Source organism: Pistacia vera, unplaced genomic scaffold (assembly GCF_008641045.1).
Source record: "Pistacia vera cultivar Batoury unplaced genomic scaffold, PisVer_v2 Contig214, whole genome shotgun sequence".
NCBI lineage: Eukaryota > Viridiplantae > Streptophyta > Magnoliopsida > Sapindales > Anacardiaceae > Pistacia > Pistacia vera.
The window spans coordinates 1,222,895-1,243,292 of NW_022196018.1; the positions used below are offsets into that span (position 1 = coordinate 1,222,895).

A 20,398-nucleotide genomic window follows, 5' to 3' on the forward strand; every position below is an offset into this window, starting at 1 on the left:
TATTAGTTCATAGTTTATAAATTCTTATTCGTAAATAATTCTTGTTTCATAAGTTCAAATTGAAAAAGACTTATGCATAAGATCATAGAACCTATTTTGGTCCTTTAAAAAAAAAATATTTTTAGAAAATGTTTCCGCAGTTGGCTGTTATCAAATTATTGTTATTTTAATTCTCAAGAATAAAAGATGACTAAGATCATTATAATATATGATATTGGGTAAATTGTAATTTTATTTTGTTACTGAATTGTAATACTAATTGGAAGATTATAATATATGATCTTGGGTAAAATAAATCTATTCAATTTATTGTTGTTTATTTTCACTTAACCACGTGGTAAATAGAACTTCTAGTTTTTAAAACTTTAAATTTATTATAACTATTTTTATGTATAAATTTTAAAATTTATTAGCCTCAATAAATTTAAATGAACAAATTAATTAGAATAGCTAAGACCATGGCAAAAATTTAAAACAAATATAGGTTTACAGGTTAAAATAAAATAATAATTTATTTCGTTTATCCTTATAAGAGCTCTTAGTATGAATACATCTACTGTTATTGAAATACTCTTTTATAAAGGGGTTTTGATACTTTTTACATTGACTTCTTGATACTTTAAAAGGATTTTTGATATTTTCAATAAGATTTTGATAATCTAAATGATATATAATACTTTTAAATAACATCAAGAGCATTTCTCTCATCTTCATTCCATTTCCCTCAAATTCAACATTCAAATGGGCCTGTTAGTAAAAGCTTTTATGGGCCAAACGGAATATTAGGCCCAGCCCAAATAAAACTCCGTGGGCAACAAAGCGTGAAATCCAGTTCATATGAAAACATTATTGACAGCTTCTCTCTTGCAAATGGAGGACGAAGAGTCATCAAAAGTCAACTCTACACAACCCCCATCTGTAACTCTCTCTTCTTTTGGTTCTTAATTACTTGTGTTTTTGTGTTAAATGATAAAAAAAAAAAAAAAAGGGGGAAGTAAAATAACTGTTAATGATGCCGTTTTGACCCATCTATGACTGTGTTTTGCTAAAGTTCAAATCATTGAAGCTTGATTCAATTTCTTGTTGGCTTTATTTTATATTTTATTGAGTAATTGAATGATTGACAAGCAAGCTTGTGTTATATTTTTAATATCTAGTATACTGGTGTTTTTCTTTTCCTTTTTCTTTTTTAATGAAATTGATCCAGTGCTGATTTCAGAATTGTGTATGAAACAGTATTTAGAGGTTATATGCAAAAGTTCTGGTAAAATAAGCCGTTATGCCGCGGGTACGAAGGCGGGTTTTGCAGTTAATTTGATAAATAGGAAGTTGGACATTGGAAATCCTCTTGCTTTGCATATTGAAGCAGTTAAAGAAGGGGAAGAACCAATCAATTTTGGCCCCAATGCAGTTCTTGTGGATTATGGAAAGGATTGGAAGTTGCAAACAGTTACCGAAGTAGATTATGCTGGTATATTTGAGTTTTTTTCGGTTTGAATCGTATTATATATTTTTGGATTGTGTACATTGTATGATTAGTTTGAGTGTTGCTTACATTGTTTTTAATTGGTTTCTTGCTTGAAGAAGGTTTTAGGAAAAGAGAAGAGGATGGACCATTTGCAGCACGGGTGCCTGTTGTAATGGTATGGAATTCTTTTTATTTTTTATTTTCTGCATCTATTTTATTTGATGTTTTATAATTTTTGCAGAAACTCAAACATATATGGTGTTGAACCTTTTGTTATATATTTGAAAATAGGTTTTGTCTGACTCTTGAGTGATTAGATCATGGACTATGTAATCACTTTGAAGCCTAATGTGAGATTAATTTTGAATATATGTATCACAGTAACCTTCCGTACGCAAGAAGTGTGCAAAAGTTATTGTTGATACATGATAGATAATCATCAAAAAGCATGTAGACCAGGAGTTTATGAGAAGTTAAGAGTGGTACTGTAATGTTTCTACACAAATTTACTAGTAAAATAAGTCTATTGCATATGTTTTGTTTCAAGGAAATTGCTTGGGATGCCATACATTGAAAGGTTATGGGTGGTAGGATTTCAGATCATTAACAACTATGCATATAAAATACATCAAAGTTTGAAAACCATTTTAGTATTAGAGGCTGCTTAACTCATGCTTATTAAAGCTTATTTTTGTTTCATGCTTGAGCACATTATTAGTTTCTTTAGACTTCATGAATCTATGATTAATTAATGGATTCCAGATGATATAGATAAACTTCTTCTATGAAAATTCTATGATAGAAAGGTTACATATTTGGTCAGGCTATTATTGCCAACCAAAATTAAATAATGATTGAGCATCAAAGCTATCAATGTGGCAATTCTTCTTGGTTTTTCCTTTTTCCTTAGTGCCATAAAAAATACTGGTCATATCTCTTAATAGTGTGTGTTGAGTAGTACTTCCAAGACGAGCTTAATCATTGCAGACCTAGGGCCTGTAAATTTCATTTTTTATTTTACTTGGAAAAAAATTAATTTTGAGTACCAATAGGATAAAAAGAATTAAGATATAGCTACAACCTGTCTAGGTTAAAGAACATTTGAAGACCAAATTTGCTTAGGTAAGCATCGAAGTTTATAAATTAGGGAAGGTCTATTAGATGATGATTAATTGATTGCTTCTTGTTGACGTTTTCCCTTGGCCAATAGCTGAGCTAAACCACAGGAAACTGGTAGCACAAACTGAATATTGCAATTTGATTTCATAATTAAACTAAACTATGAAAAAAAATGCAAAACGAAAACAACATAGGACATAAAATTTAAAAGGTCAGAAATAAAGTTGCAATAAGCTTGAAATGAAAAGCAAGTGGGTTACAACCAGATCAGTGATGAAAATATTGAAATTGTTCAGAATCCTACAAATGTCACCAAGGTTGCTACAACAACCAAGTTTATTGTTTACATTTGAACAATATTTGGTCACTTGAAACACCCTAAGGGATATGACATATTTGGAAGGTAATGGTGATGACATATTAACCTTTGTTCATATAGTATGTTCAATTTTGGAAATTGATTTTAGATAGTATATCCTACCAAGGCAAAAATTTGTTGGTATAACTTATTAGTCATCCTATGCTTGTGCTGCACCTTTTTGTTGGTTGGAACGAAAATGTTATATTAATAATTAGAGTTAAAAGCTCACATGGTGGAAATCGTCTGTACATAAAAAGTACCTCTGTCTCAGATGGCCGCATTTGTAGTGACCATTCTTTGATTGCCATTGTGAATTTTTTATATAGATAAAATTTAGAACAAATGCTATTATGCTAGTTTTAGGAAAGCCTTTGCACCTTGAAGGCTTAAATCTAGTATTGCATAAAGCCTGGGGCTTTTTTCTATTTCTTTTTATTTTTAGTATTCTTTGTTGTCACTTAGCTGGGGATATTAATTCTATCCAGTGTGCTTAGCTAAATTTTATCTTCTTTTAATTTTTTGCTTTTACAGAGTTCTGACCGGACACATCCTTATAAGACAGTTTCAAAACCTGTTATCAGTCTGATGTACATAGGAAAGATATTGTTAGCGTTCGTTTTGATGTTTGTACTTGGTGCAATTTTCACAATTGCACTTGAGAATCTTCCCAGATTGATATTGTTTCTTAACTCCTCCATGTAATACTCATTGCTCTTTGCAATTTTCTAAAAGAATATATTCGTTGTATCATGTCAAACAATTGATTCAAGTATTATTTTTTCATAAATTTTATTTGGAAGGGTCACACGAGATTTTATTTTATTGCTGACTTCACTGACTTGACAAATTTGCCCTTAGTGTCGTTCTTATCTTGTATAAAAATGTACTTGAAATTGAATGGTTTCTTGCCATTTAAGCCAATCGTTTCTTTATTGACATTCATCAACAGTATGTGTGATTCAAAATCAACGAGTGCCATGTAAATTAAGATCCCAACTGATACTAAATTGAGAAGAACCTGATCAATTGACGCTAAATTGAGAAGACCCTGAACAATTACAGCAGTTGAAATAGTCCATTGTAAATGTTTGATATTCCAATTGAGTTGGTAAGAGAGAAGAATGGCACCATTATTGTAATTAAGAGAGAAGAATAGCGCCATTATTGTTAATCGCCAGAGAATTAATGTTAGAAAAAATGTTTAAATACCTAATGTCACATCCGGCCCAATCCTAAGTTCATTCGAGGCCTAATATTCGGTCAAGTTCATACGGGGTCTAATATTTTAGTTAAAGAGGCTTGACCTAGAAGCATCAAAGAAATGTTAAGACAATCATTTTAAAAGCTTCCGGAATATTTTTTACCAAGAAGGCAACAAAATAAGACTAGGATTCTATTGCTCGTACACTTAATCCTAGTCATACATCTAAATGGATATGTATGGATGTAGACCATCGAATCTACTTGTAAAATCCTATATAAAACAAGCTAGTCTTAGCTTTTAATTCATTCAAAGCATTGTATTCAATTGAGAATAGTTTTTTTCTCTCCTCTATTATTCATGTTCTTACTTCTTAGCTTACTTAGTGTCCGATCTCGTGTTTGTGCACTAATACCACACAATCCAAAATCTCGTGTTCATGTTTGTGCACTAAAGCTACATCATGAGTATGACACTATTTAAGGGCACGTAACCAGCGTAACAAGCTTAACCCTTTATAAGTATAATGAATAGAAGAAAAATGCAGATATGAATAAGATACCAAAACATAACAAAAAAAATATATATATAGTGCATAAAACTCTGCCAAGCGTTGTGTTGAAGATCCTTTAATATATAAGAAGCTGCAACATCCCACCAACGTAGCACAGCTACAGTAAGCAAATTAACCCTTCATCGGCCAATGCATTTGGTAGATTAATTACGAAACAGAGAGTATTTAAAATATCTTCAGCATAATGCTTGGGAGAATTTTCTGATTATTATTTTTGTTATGTTTTTGCATCTTATACATTGATGCCTGTTTCTCTGTAACCAAAGAATGCACATAGGCAAATGCTTACCGAGTAGGGCTCTAAGAACCTCAGGCTCAGAGAAGGCAAAATTGAGAGACACAAATACAGAGGAAATCAATCTATCATACATGTTGAATTTGCAAATTATTTACACTATTTCTGCGAGCCCCAACTAAACATTGACAGTGACAGATTCTATACAAACTTGAGACCGAATTCAAGTCACTAGCCAGCCACAACAATATTACACATATTATGCATTCCCGAGGTGGGAATTTCAAGCTTACAACAAAGAGGATCTTCTGTAAAACTAACCTACTATCCCAGCTTGCCGGGATGATGGCAATTTTAACACAGACTAAGCCAAAGAATTTCCAGAACCAGAACTACGATAAATTTCATCAACATGAGCAGCAGGAACGTAGACTGCATCTAGCAGTGAGCTGTGAGTGCGGCCATAGAATACATAAACCAATACTCCGATGATAAGCCACACTGAAACACGGGCCCAGGTGGCGGCGCTGAAAGTTGACAAATTATTAAATGAGAATAACATTGATATTATAACTTAAAGGACGGAGTAATAACCAAGGCCTAAATCACAAGGATCATTTAAACCCACTTTATAGATTCTTTTGACAAAATTGGCTGATTGATTGTATACTCACCCAAGATTAATCAGTAAGTAGACATTGATAAGAATACAGGCAATGGGCAAGAGTGGAACAAATGGGCATAAGAAACCTGAAAAGAGAACAACAATCCATTTGTAAATTCTCTAACCAAATTGAAACAATATAAGCAGGCGTCGTTAAAAGGGAAAGGAGAAATGAATAAATATGACTAGCTGCATTGCAAAAAAGCTTTAAAAGCAAGCAGAGAGTCCTGCTTATACACTCAGTACGCAAACACAAACGTATGTATATTATGTGTATACAGAACACCTCAGTTGCAAGGGATGACGCCCACGTAATGATCTCACATCTTCAAATGCAAACATGTGTTCAAGTGCCAGACAAACTTAGTCCTATTTTGTTGAAAAATCATGGAACACTTGGACAGTTATCAGTTCAGAAGATCCGATCATTCTAAAACAGTCAACATGAAATATTTCATGAATATTCTAAGGTTAATACCAGATAACTTGTGTTTTCAAACTGTAGATAGAACACGGTTGATGGTTGTGTGCAGCATACATCTCACTTAGTAACTGATGCAGAAACCTCACACAATTTTAGGTCTCCATGAAACATCAATGAAACTACTGGGGGAACAAAGCTAGTTTCTCCTCCGTCAGGGAGTCGAGCTAGACTAAGCATATCAAGTGTGTAACTTTAAACATATGGGTTAATAACATACCTCCAGTGTGCCCAAAGCTATGTCTTGCCTCATCTTGATCTATAGAGGTTAGCACAACCAGACCACACAGAAGAAGAGCCCCACCAACTCCACACAACGAGAACCGAAGGATCCTGGAAGAGGAACTAATAATGTAAAAGAATAAAAAAACAACAATCAAGCCATAAACTCAAACTGCCAAGAAGGTCAGGTTTATGTAGGGCAGAAGAAGATTAAAAAGCAAAATGAATTGCCTTTCAGAAATGGTAGCACATAACACATGTTCGCTAAACTTTCTTAATGTCTGCAGTATACACACCTAGGAAGGCTCAAATCTGAAGCTGAGTACGTGAGAAGAAACACCCCTACACAAGTGAACATTATAGTCCAGCCGGCAATTTTTCTCCGGTTCTTTTCACTGAAAACATCTGTAACAATCACAAAATAAAACAGAATAGAAAACTTCAGCACAACCCAGCTGATACAAGACAGGGCCAAAAACAATAAATGTTCGAAAGTATTCTAGTATAAAATATTTCAAAGTCTCACGCTCAATTCAACCTCCATTGATTTTAATATGGTACCTGTAAAAATAAATCTTAGCTAAACACAAAAAAGAAAATAACTGACATCTGTAAAATCTTTTTGTCTTATTCTTCAATAAGCACTTCAACAATATCATAATGTTCAACATTTTGCATTTTGTTTCCTTTTCTCAGATTTTCCTTGTTAGTTTTAATGAAATAGAAGACTTTTATTTGGACTGATCTTCTTGCTATTAGATAACAATCTTAATTTTAGTTATGTTGATTTGATTTCATCAATAGTTGTCCAATGAATCTATTTAAGACTGACCCCTCAAATTTAGACCAAAATCATAGTCGTTGACAACAGTTTTATATGAATGTCTCCGTATGATTAACCAATGCCTATAGGCACACCAATCACATCAGCTATGATCAGCCAACAATGCATTAAAGCTGATTATTTAAATTAGCATAAATTGCTTATTCAAAAGCTCCATAGTACTATAGAAGCAAGAATATACAAGGGGCATACAATACCTTGAACTTGCTTAATAATAGGATAAGCAACTGGTGCAACCTTTTTGCTGAGTAAAGGTTGAATATCGCTGGAAGTGCCAATGTTAACATCAAGGTTTTTCTCATTAATAGATACAGAACTCTGATTATATAGCAAAGACACAGAATCGATTGATTCCTGGAGTGATGATGGAAGTGGCACCTCCTCTGGTGGGACATATCTGAGAATCAATACAGAAATTGCCACCATAGTAAAGGCGAGAAGTGTACCCACACTGACCTGCAGAAGGAAGGTAAATGTCGAGAACTCAGAATTGCTATTAGTTCAAAAGTCAGCCATGTAGACCTGATTGGCCATTTTATTCAAGAACTTGCTCAGGAACTCAAAAATCCAGATAGTATAGCTTATTTATTTACTAGTAGAATACCCTAGATTGTATTTCATAAGAAAATTAACCTAATTATGTTCATCTTTTATATAAAAAAGGATTTTTAGTAGGTGAGAAAAAAAAAAAAAAAAAGGTGAAACGAGGGCCATTCACTGGGAATCTATCAAAAACTAGACAACAATACTGATACTTAAACAAACATGAATAATTGTGCCTCTGGATTCCCAATAATGGTATTAAAGATCAAATGGACTGAGGCTACCATTTCAAAGATATATCAGTTTCTGGCCACTTTGAACTTTCGAATAGAAAATTTACCGAGTACTCTCGTACTCACATTTGGATTACACAATCAACTTGGAGCATCAAACAGTACTGTTAAGAATTGATATCAACAATAGTCCACTTACCATTCCAGCCAACTGAGAAACCTCCATACAGAATGCCAAAGTTGAAGCAACAATACCAGTCACAATAGTACTCTTGACTGGAACCAGAGTGTGTTTATTAACATCTGAAAAGAATGATGGCAGCAACCCATCTCTTGCCATTGCCATCAGAATTCGTGGCTGTGAAAGACAAAGAAGAAGAAAGATGAAGGACATCCACAATTAATTACATATAAATTAAAGAATTCTATCTCCAGTAAAAGCAACAGAGAATCTGAGATCAGAAACAAGCAGAATGAAGCTCACTTAATAGTTGCATCAAAATTAATATAGGTTACTAAAGAACGATATGGAAGTAAATTCGATAATAAATTTCTTGGGTTATTTTCTTTTACAGAAAAATTTAAGCATCAGCAAACTGCAAAGTAGCTGTCTGGTAAATCTTAGCCAGTTTTATCATGTGGTTCAATTTGCAAGAATTGTGGTGGAAATATATAGATAAGAGCAAAGCGTGCATTAAAATTTCAAATGTGGATAAAGCAAAGGACCTAACGGTGCATCCTCAGCTACTACTAAATGTTCTAAACAATCAGGGCTGTCAAAAATGAACAATAAGCATAACATCTTCCACTGAAAGCTCCGTTAGCTGGCAAGCAAATATAAAATTTAGCTAGACAAGAAGAAGATTCTAGGCATTCCTATTTTTACCTGAGGAAGAATTGAACCCATTAATGTTGAGCAGAGTGCAGTAACAGCTCCAATTGTTATTATGTACCTGGAAGTCCCCCAACCCCCAAAATAAAATACAGGAGAAAAGAATAATTCAATAAATTGAAATAAGAAATTATTAACCAATGTATCACAATTTTTTAACCAAAATTATTACTCACGCTGCCCATTGCATCCCGTGGTTTGCAAATGCAGAGGAGATGGGAGTGTCAGGATCCATTGCATAATAAGGTACCAGACCAACAATGACACTGGAGACCAGCATATACAATGCACAACAAATAGACAAAGCAGCTCCAATGCCCAATGGCAAATCTCGTTGAGGATTCTTTACCTGACAGAATAATTAAAAGAAAAAAATGAACATCTGAATCCATCAAGGCAGTCCTATAAAAATGAATGCAGACTGCAATAAGTAAAAGAGATTAATGGTGGGGCAGGGAAAAGAACAACATATATACCTCCTCAGCAGTACTGGCGACTGAATCAAAACCAATGTAGGCAAAGAAGACAGTTGCAGACCCAGCAAGCATCCCATTGACTCCAAAGGGAAAATATCTATATCAAAAGTAAAGATTAAATAAATAAATCAATCTAGAAAGTCATATTTTCAAAATTGATGCATAAGATGAGATTGCCTATTACCCAGTGGGAAGTTCATATCCCACCCATCCAGTCTTGAATCCCAGATAACTACCAGCTACTATGACAAAGAGCATGGCACATACATTGGCAGTAGTGACAATTCCTTGTGCAACTGTGCTCTGCAATAGTGTTTAATTAAGGAAATGAACCATACCAAACAATAATAATAGACCCAAACAAAGAAATAAAAAGTAGAACTGGAAAGGAACAAGAACGCACCTCCTTGATTCCCACGCACAAAAGGCCAGTGACAATAAACACTAGAATTGCAGCACAAGGGTCTACAACAATCTCAAGCCCAGGAATATAATGGCGAGCGAGAAAAGCCGGTAGACTATTTCCACCTCCAAAAAGCAATGCCTAGATGCATTTGTAATAACAAAGGTAAGCTAACAAAGGTAAGCTAGTAGAGATCATTAACACAACTCCAACATATAGACACCTGAGCATATAAACTATCCTTTTACATTAGAAGAAACTATGAAATTCATACAACTCACAAGTAAAAACCAGAAAGTAATAATAAAAACTAGAAAAAATTCAACAGACCAGATTTGGAGATATGCCACGAGCAACAGCAGCACCACCAATTGTATACTCAAGAATTAGAGCCCAACCAATCAACCATGCAATACTGCAAAATATGAAATTGGAAATTCGTGAACTTCAGGCACATCAAAATTATTCTAAAGCGGGACAGAAGGCATCTTCTATATCAATCAATATACGGGACCTAAACATGTTCAACAACAATCATGCCTAAAAGATTACAGAAACCCAAAAAATACCGAAAATTGTTTATTAGTCCCATTTCAGAAAGAGTTACAATCACGTAAACCTAAAACTACATCTGCAAAAACAATCATAGATATGACTATTGAATATTAAATGTAACAAGAAAATTACCCTTCCCCAACACATATATACGAATAGTGATAGGCACTCCCGGCAGACGGGCAACGACTTGCAAGCTCTGCATAGCAAAAGGCTGAAAAAGCCGCAGCTATTCCAGCTATTAGAAACGAGAGGGTGAGAGCTGGTCCTGAATGCTCTCTAGCCACCGTTCCAACTAAAATATACACTCCTGCTCCAATTGTTGAGCCAACACCTGAACACAGTTTGTAGAAAGACTTCAGCAGTCAGATATAAGTTCAAAATCAAAATCACATATACAATGAACGGGCACCAAATGCAACTAACACTAAAAACTGAGGATCCATAAGCCGCATCTAAATTTAACAAAAGCAAATCACTTAAAAGGATAAGAAAAAACAAGTCGTTTGAAACAACAAAAGGTTGTGTGTGTGTGAGAAGCAGAGCAGGCTGCATATATCACATCTTAATCTTAAGAATAAGCAAATAAACCAAATTTCAAGTCCATCATTTTACAAAAACACAGATTTTTGCACAAACAGAAAAGTGTTGACCATTTCAAACCCATCAAAACAAACACCAGAAAACACAAAACCCAGGTAGATTTTTCCCCAAAAACCTCAAAACTAAATTGAATTACCAATCGCAATAAGGTGAAGAACACTCAAATCCTTAGCCAATTGATGGTGTCTTCCGGCCTTAGTATGCATAGAATCCACCTGCTTCCTTCTCACCAAACCCCTAAAACAACCACCCCACAAACCATACCCACCTCCACCACCACCACCACCACCATCTATCTGAGAATCACCAAGCACACCCATAGACGATGCAACAAAATCACCTAACTCTCAACAACAACGACAACAAAAAATCAAAAGATGGATACTTTATATAAATAGTCTAACAACAATCCTATACTACTAAACCTGCCCGCATCCCCGGTGAAAAAGATTCGGTATTTGTACGCAGTGGGTGCGAGGGAAGCGGACAGATGGATTTAGCAGGGACAAGGGAGAAAAGAAACGAAACGAAAAATGTCTTCGTTGTTGCTGGAGTTGGAGGAATTTGTAACGGTTGCGTGGAGATGGGAGATGCTAGGCCACGCGCCAAGTGGTGTGTCTCGTAGCGAGTTAGGATTGGAGTTCTCTGGTGGCCATGTCTTAAATTATGAAATCAGAGTGAGGATGATTTTTGTGGGTCCTCTTTGAAATACTTTATAATATAATGATGGGTCCCTTTAAATTACTTCTTTAATTATAGGATATGGAAATTCAACTCCCCATTGCTCATCATGCAGATTCCATATAATTACAAACCACTATTTCTAAATTATTGATACTGAAAATAATATAAAATTGTATAGAATATTAAAATGAGTAAGAAAAGGGAGTAAAAGACGTTAGCAAGTTAGCATTTTTCTAAAATTAATAATTGATGTTATTAAAATTTCGGGAATTGTTTTACTGTATAGCTATGAGGGACATAAAAAGTTACTCATAATAATGTTAAATGGTTAGGGTTTACGGTTTTCTTTTATAAGATTTGAGACTCAAGTCCACTCATAGACACATGTATGAATAAAGATTATATAAGGTTACATGAAAAGTCGAGTTTAACCTCAAGGGTTAGTTTAGGGGTTAAAGAGATTTATTCGTTTCATTAATTTTTTAAATTCAAAACACTTTTGAGTCATCTACCACATTTGTGGTTTACTTAAATTATTGGGTTTGTAAGGTATTTAATAGATTCTGAAAATTAATTAAAATACACTCAATCTGGTCTAGAGTCCCCAATTATAAAAAATAAAAAATAAAACTAAGTTTAGAAGCAAACACCGAGGCATTATTAACTCCTTATAAAAAGTCGAATTTTTTTATCCATAATAGTCATCACACATAACCTGCGACAACCCGAAAACTGATGCAAATTTTAAGAGCAATTTTATGTCATTTTTTATTGACATATTTAGTAAGATCAACCAAAAAAAAAAAAAAAAATGGTGGTAATAGATATCACAAACTTAAATATTTAAAACATAAATCCTTATTACTCTTTTCTAGATTAAAAAATATATATATATTAAAAATTTGATCTCAAAAAGATCTTCTAAAAACTGAGATATTGTGAAAATTCACAATAATTTAATAACATCACAATTATTGCTAAGATAATATTTTATAAATCTAATAAATTAAAAAGAAAAAACAAGACATAGTGATAAGGTATATTGTTCTCCAAAATTCTGCCATGCAGTGGGATAGAATGATTTATACGTTACCTTGATGAAGGTGTTGATACTGAGGAGGATGGAGTGGGCAAGAATCTTTGATAAATTAAAATAATGTTTAAGCTCAATAATTGAGTTGGAAGTTTGTAGATTTGCAGTTGGACCCCTAAATTTTGATTATGAATTGTAGCTTTTTGAGATTGCTTGGGGATTATAAATCTTGTCTTTGCCTTTTAATTATTATCCAAAGTCGGTGGAGATTTTGTTTATTTTAAAAAGCGTAAGTTGCAGTTTCACATGGACATTCTATATAAAGAAACAGTCGCTTGCAGGATCTCCTGTGAGTTTCCCCATAGAATAAATTAATTTGTATACATTCTCTTTTTAGACATAAATTAATCACTAAAATTAATAGGAAACTCTACACCAAAATTCTGTTGATTCCCTTTTTAAAATGACATCAGATAAATCATTTACAGTTTATGGGACTTTTCTTTTAAATAAATTTATGATTATTTTGGAAATTTGAGGAAAAAGGCTGTCTACTTTTCAACCTAAACGGTAAATAAGGCTAAGTAGAGGAAAGAGTGATGAATTTTCCTTTTCCGTTTTTTTATCAATTTGTTTTTATTATTATAGTGAAAGTTAAGTCATTATCAATGTTTTTATACCTAGATCGGGCCTTGACCCGGTCAAGGGGCCGGTCTTAGGTTGAGTAGTCAGACCGAAAAAAAAGGGGGTCAGAGTGGTGATATCAATATGAAACCCTAGTATAAAACTTAATAGACATGCCTCTAAGAAATTACGCATCAGACTTTGGAAGTTTGAAATCCAACAAACACACTGCTGCGATCTGGCTAGGAAACCCTACCCCAACTACAATCCACCCCAGATCAACCCAACATCGGACAAACCACCACCAAGCCACCACAAAAGCCCTAATCCACCACAAAACATCGTCATCCACCATAACAAAATCCACCACAAACCAGGGGAGTCGTTGCGAAGAGGAGATGAAGGTTGAACGGGCAAGTGAAGTGTAATCGGTGGCAGACAAGTGGAGGCCAAGTGAAGTGCGGCCAGCGGCGGACGAGTGTAGGCCAAATGAAGTGTGGTTGGTAATGAACGGGTGGACAACAAAAGTCATGGAGCGAAGCGGCCTAAGTAGGTCGATCGAACAACGGAAGGAGCGAAAAATGAAGATTGAAGAATTGGAATTGGAATAGGGATTTTAATTTCACAAATTTTGATAACCCGGTTTAGCCATCGGTACAGTGACCTGACGGTTAGACACTATTCCACCGGTTCAACTTCTGGTCAATCTGGGCCAATGGCTAAAACCAAGTTTAGAGTACCCTCGAATTCTTGGTCGAACCGGTCAAATCGGGTTTTAAAAACATGGTCATCACATGATTTATTGGATATTTTAGAATGTCGCTAACATATGCTACAATATAATTTAAGGAAATATTAAAATGTGCCTTTATTACATACATTTAAAATCACTAAAATACAATTATTATTTTTCAATTATATAATTAAAGTGATTATGTAAAATCAAACTCTATCATAGGTTAAGATTTTTAAAATTGGGATGACAACTTTGTATGTATAAAGTAATTACGGATAAATTTTAAATAATAGAAATAATCCCTATTATAGGAAAGTCATTAATATTAGTTGGAGTTTTATGATGAACTAGACATGGGGTCTGCGCGTTGCGCTGGTATGTTTATTCAATGTTTTTGAAATATATTGTAAATAATTTTATTCTAACAAAATAAACTAATTAGATTAAGACATAATAAATGTTAAATTATATAAATTTTAAAGTAAATATAAATTTTTTGTATATATATACAAAATTGTGTTAAGATAAAATTAATTATTGTACCTGTATAATTATTAATATCAATTATAGGTAGATGTTATTAAATCATTCATCTAACTTGAGAAAATCACATAAATATTATATGGTCTAATTATATTTTCAGGATCATCACCTTGTACAATTGATATTATTTTTGTAGACATGTTTTTTATATTCGATGTTAGTATTTTATAGTGAATCGTATAGGATATTTAATATCACTTAAATATTATCAAAATCAACTATTTAAACTCAAAATTTATGTTGACCTTCCGCAATTTTTGTAACTTATATTCATTTTCAAGTTGCGTTGCGTAAGTATGTTTATTATATTTTTTTTTTTTTACATTATTATTGGTTTTTTTGTGTTTTAAATATATATTTTCTATATTGAAGTTCATTTAATATTGAATTGATAATTAAAAAATCAATAAATAAAATATCCACAAATTGAACTCAACGTTTATATCATCATGATTCTTCTCAAATATGTTACCATTTGTCATTTGCTACCAAAGTTTAAAACTTTGTCAAAAAAAGCAAAAAAGTTTGTAGGATAACTCATTGGGTATTATTGATAAGTCTATAAATTAATCAAAGAAAGAGAAACCTTATTAAAAACTGTGAACTTTTAAGCAAGAGACTTACAGAGCCAAAGGAAAAAATTGATTTTGATTGTTGAGAAGAAAAAATGAATTATTATTATTTTAGAAATTTAAAAAATTAAGAATATAAAGAAAAGAACTCACATAGAAAGCAACAACAACTCCAACAGTATAATTTGAAGGCAACTTAATTGAAGCATTGAAGAAGCCATGAAGATAAAAGTCATGTGACACAAATTCATTTGCTGCAATTAGAATTGACCACCACCTATAGCAAAAAAAACATTTGATGATAGCATCCTAAAGAAAGACGATAATTGTAAAACCCACAAATCAAACAACAAAATCAATCCAAAAATCAACAAAAAGATATATAACAAATACAATTAAAACTATATATCAATATTTGTTTTCCTTTGTCATCACTAAATTTGAATTTATTTTATGTGTGTGTGATAAAATGAATGGTTCGGAAGTAGGTCTATAGTTATCCTAATTCATCATATAATATATCAAATTAAAGCCCTATCTTTCTAATTTTCAAAAATTCAAACCGCTCATCAATTGGATTTTTATTGAACAAGTTATGACTAATTTACTACTGACAGTTCAGTGAAAATCGAGAAACAGAGGAAACTGAAATGTGTGTGATGATAAAAAGAATGGTTCCACAGTGGGGCTATAGTTATACAAATTAAGTGTATAATATATCAAATTAAATCTTTGTCTGTCCAGTTTCTAAAGGTTCAAACCTCTCATCAATTGAATTTTTATTGAGCAAGTTATGATCAATTTACTATTGATTGTTCAGTGGAAACTGAAATGTGTGTGATGATAAAAAGAATGATTCAAAAGTGGAGCTAAAGTTATCCAAATTAAGCTTATAATATATCAAATTAAATTCATATCTGTCTAATTTAAATATTGAAACCTCTCATCAATTGGATTTTTATTGAGAAAGTTGTGGTCAATTTACTACTGACTATTCTGTGGAAACCAAAATGTGTATAATGATAAAAAAGATTGTTTGACAGTGGGGTTATAGTTATCCAAATTAAGCGTATAATGTAACAAATTAAAGCCCTATCTGTCTAGTTTCTAAAAATTCAAACCTCTCATTAATTGGAGTTTTATTGAGTAGGTTATGATTAATTTACTATTAATTATTCAGTGGAAACCTAAATGTGTATAATGATAAAATGAATAGTTTACTAAAACCACATGGTTTAACATCAAACATCAGTTGATATTTGTTAAATAAATAAAAATGGTTATGTTCAGCAACAAACTCTTTTCATGCTATATGTATGTAACATAAAAGATATCATCAAAAAGAGATAGAACAATTATAATTAAAACTACATATCAATATTTGTTTTCCTTTAAGGATAATAATAATAATAATTGTTCGACATATTATAAATGATTTACTAAAGCTGCATGGTTCAGCAACAAATATCAGATGATATTTATGATACAAATAAAATTTGTTATATTCAGGTACAACCTGTTTTTGATATATGTATGTAACATAAAAAAATATCAACAAAAAGTGATCGAACAAATACAATTAAAACTACATATCAGTATTTGTTTTCATTTGTCATCACTAAAATTCAATTGATTTTATGTGTGTGATGATAAAATGAATTGTTCGGCCACAAGTCTATAGTTATCTAAATTCATCGTATAATATATCAAATTAAATTTTTATCTTTCTAGTTTCCAAAGATTTAAACCGCTGGTCAATTAGATTTTTATTGAGTAAGTTATGGCCAATTTACTACTAATTGTTCAGTGGAAATCAAGAAACAAGGGAAATCGAAATGTGTGTGATGATAAAAGGAATGGTTCAGAAGTGGGGCTAAATTTATCCAAATTAAGTGTATAATATATCAAATTAAATCCCTATCTGTCTAGTTTCTAAATATTTGAACCTCTCATCAATTGGAGTTTTATTGAGCAAGTTATGGTCAACTTACTACTAACTGTTCAGTGGAAACCGAAATGTGCGATGATAAAAGGAATGGTTCAGAAGTGAACTACAATTATCCAAATTAAGTGTGTAATATACCAAATTAAAGCCCTGTATGTCTAGTTTCTAAATATTTAAACCTCTAATCAATTGTAGTTTTATTGAGCAAGTTATGGTTATTTTACTACTAACTATTTAGTAGAAATCGAGAAACAGGGGAAACCAAAATATGTGTAATGATAAAAGTAATGGTTCGGAAGTGGAGCTAAATTTATCCAAATTAATTGTGTAATATACCAATTAAATCCCTGTATGTGTAGTTTCTAAGGATTTAAACTTCTTATCAATTGGAGTTTTATTGAGCAAGTTATGGTCAATTGACTACTGATTATTCAGTAAAAAACCGAAATGTGTGTGATGATAACAAAAATGGTTCTGAAGTTTGGCTCAAGTTATAAAAATTAAGTGTATAATATATCAAATTAAAACCCTATATGTCTAGTTTTTAAAGATTCAAACCACTTATCAATTAGATTTTTATTGAGCAAGTTATGGCTAATTTACTACTGACTGTTTAGTAAAAATCGAGAAACAGGAGAAATCGAAATGTGTATGATGATAAAATAAATGGTTCAGTAGTAGAGTTATAGTTATCCAAATTAAGCGTATAAAATGTCAAATTAAAGCTCTGCCTGTCTAGGTTCTAAAGATTCAAACATCTCATCAATTGAAGTTTTATTGAGCAAGTTATGGTCAATTTACTATTAACTGTTCAGTAGAAGCCGAAATGTGTATAATGATGAAAGGAATGGTTCAGAAATGGAGGCTACAGTTATCCAAATTAAGCGTATATCAAATTAAAGCTCTGTCTATCTAGTTTCTAAAGATTCACTCCTCACATCAATTGGATTTTTATTGAGCAAGTTATGGTCAATTTACTATTGATTGTTCAGTGGAAACCGAAATGAGTGTGATGATAAAATAAATGGTTTACTTAACCCAAATTTAAGGGATTATCATATTATGACTGATAAGAAATATTTAAAATAACACTTATTAATTGGAAAACGGAATCAGCCAAAATTAATTCATTTAACATATATACTCGCACATCAACAAGACATAAACAATAAATCATTCATATAACAAATTAAAATACACGAATGTTTTTACAGAAAACATATTAAACACAATTGAACTGTTTTTACTAATATAGATATGACACATACTCACAGTTCGGCTGACAATAGGATCATCCTCGATTTGATCTTAGTAAAGTACATGAATATTTCCTTGAAAACAAACATAAAAAAATTTAATCGATCTTCATGTTAAGATTTGTTAAGGAACAATTATTCATTTGTATAACAACTGTTATCTGAAAACGAAATCAACAAATGTTAATTAATCTTCATATTAAAATTGTTAAGGAATACACTTATCATTCGGCAGGACTAACACAATTAATCATTCAAATAGATTGACCGAACAAAAACAATCATTTAATCAAATAATAACAGTTAAAATAGTTAGGAGATATACTTACAATTTCGTATTAAAATAGTTAGAAGATATGCTTACAATTTAGAAGAACAAATCAAAATAACAACTCATTTGACAATGTCAATCGGACATCTTGCCTTTATTTCATGCCAATTTATGAATCTTTGACCTGTAAACAACAACAAAAACATAAATAAATAAAAAATCATCGATTAATAAAATTATGAAGAACAGACGTGTTATTGACACAAACTAACATGACCTATAAATAATTAACAAAAGACGTGACATATTGTTGACACCAATTAACATATTGTGATAATATACAACTGAACATACGCCCCTTTTATAACCCCTTATTTAGACCTTTTGAATGCCAACACAATTAAATACGAATTGAATACGAAGAAAGGTCTGCAATGTCAATACAATGCACCTATATAATTATTAATAAACAGGTATGTTTTTACTACCAATGCAATGCACCTATGTAATCAAATCTTTGTGTCTATTTATTTAGACTTTGGAATACCAATGCAGCAATGAATAATCACCAATAAAATTCAACAACATGACAATCAGAAATATAAGGTATCATTATGGTTAGATATTTAGAAAGCCAATGAAATGCACCTATATAGTTAGAATTGTTCCTATTTTATTAATTAATTAATAATTATAAATGGCATAATAAATACCAATCAAATGTGTCAAGATAGAGCAATTTAATGGGCTTGTCAATCTAATGTGTCAAAATAGAGCAATTCTAAAGCTTCTAAAATGTGTCACATGGCGAATAACCAGCATGGGTATTCATGGCGAACAACTAGCATGAGTATTCATGAATCTTAGAGCTAAAAATATCTCATTAAACCACACATCTAAAGCTCCAAAATAAAACAATTTTAGAGTTTTAAAAAAAAAAAAAAAGTGTCATACGTGTCACTCAAATAGATATGCTTTTACCTTTGGATTTGGAATACCAATTCATCAATTAATATCTCTCTACAATATCACCAATAAAAATTCAACTACATAGTAACCACAAATCCTATGTGTGAAAATAAAATAATTATATGAGTTCCAAAATGTGCCACATGACGAACAACCTGCATGGGTATTCAACTTTATATATATATATGTTTGTCTAAAGGTATTTTCTCTTCTAACAAACTAAAGAGTTTTAAGAAAAATTAAAGGAAAGTCAATGATTTTTTATTTTATTCTTTAAATGGCTAGTATAAAAGTTTATTATTATTATTGAGTTTTATACATATTGAATATAGGGTGTTTCTTCAGTTTGATTCACATGTAACCTATATATCTAAATAATTTATGTTTTGAGGAAAGTGAAATGATATATCCGTTTTAAATTAATAAAATTTTGGGATATCATATAAGTTATGTCATGTTGATCAAATTCATATACACAGTTGTTGCTTTTATAAACAGTAAAAGTGTTTCTCTCATTTCTTACATTTTAATTGATGTAAATTACTATAAGATAAGATTTATTGAAATCAATTCTATAATTAACATAACACTTAATATAAAAATCTTTTAACTTTAAAGTTTATTTCCTGACTTAAAAATTCTTTCAGATACTTTTCAATTGAATTTTTTTTTTTTTTTAGTGTAGTCAAATGTAGAGTTAGCATTTTATAACTTGAATATTTCTGTAATAAATCATTGATAGTCGTTAATATAACTAGTTGTGACTAAATAATCATTGTCAATCTTTAACGTACTAAATAATATTTCTGCTTATGGGTACTTAAATTATAATGTTTTTGATGTGTGTTCTTATAATTTTCTTTTAATTATTCTGTTTTGCACATGAAGTAG

The 20,398-nt window shown here is 31.7% G+C and overlaps 2 protein-coding genes across 3 annotated transcripts; one reads left to right on the forward strand and one right to left on the reverse strand.

The window, feature by feature from the left end:
* The first annotated feature begins 834 nt into the window (after positions 1–834).
* LOC116129909 lies at positions 835–3,735 on the forward strand. 2 transcript variants are annotated; one of them, XM_031415653.1, is made up of 4 exons: positions 835–918; positions 1,237–1,471; positions 1,585–1,643; positions 3,480–3,735. In XM_031415653.1, the coding sequence occupies exons 1-4, from the start codon at positions 838–840 to the stop codon at positions 3,648–3,650; spliced, it is 546 nt and encodes a 181-aa protein (XP_031271513.1). In that variant the 5' UTR covers positions 835–837; the 3' UTR covers positions 3,651–3,735. The 2 variants fall into 2 exon arrangements, with proteins under 2 accessions (XP_031271513.1, XP_031271514.1); XM_031415654.1 differs by having other exon boundaries at positions 1,588–1,643.
* A 1,303-nt stretch (positions 3,736–5,038) lies between these two features.
* LOC116129879 (cationic amino acid transporter 2, vacuolar-like) lies at positions 5,039–11,515 on the reverse strand. Its single transcript, XM_031415607.1, has 14 exons — positions 11,011–11,515; positions 10,404–10,605; positions 10,047–10,131; positions 9,717–9,857; positions 9,498–9,616; positions 9,314–9,410; positions 9,014–9,186; positions 8,832–8,898; positions 8,145–8,303; positions 7,367–7,625; positions 6,622–6,730; positions 6,324–6,436; positions 5,633–5,708; positions 5,039–5,485 (listed from the first exon to the last, which is right to left on the reverse strand). Exons 1-14 carry the CDS (start codon positions 11,192–11,194, stop codon positions 5,323–5,325), a joined length of 1,947 nt encoding a protein of 648 aa, XP_031271467.1. The 5' UTR covers positions 11,195–11,515; the 3' UTR covers positions 5,039–5,322.
* Between the last annotated feature and the right edge of the window lie 8,883 nt (positions 11,516–20,398).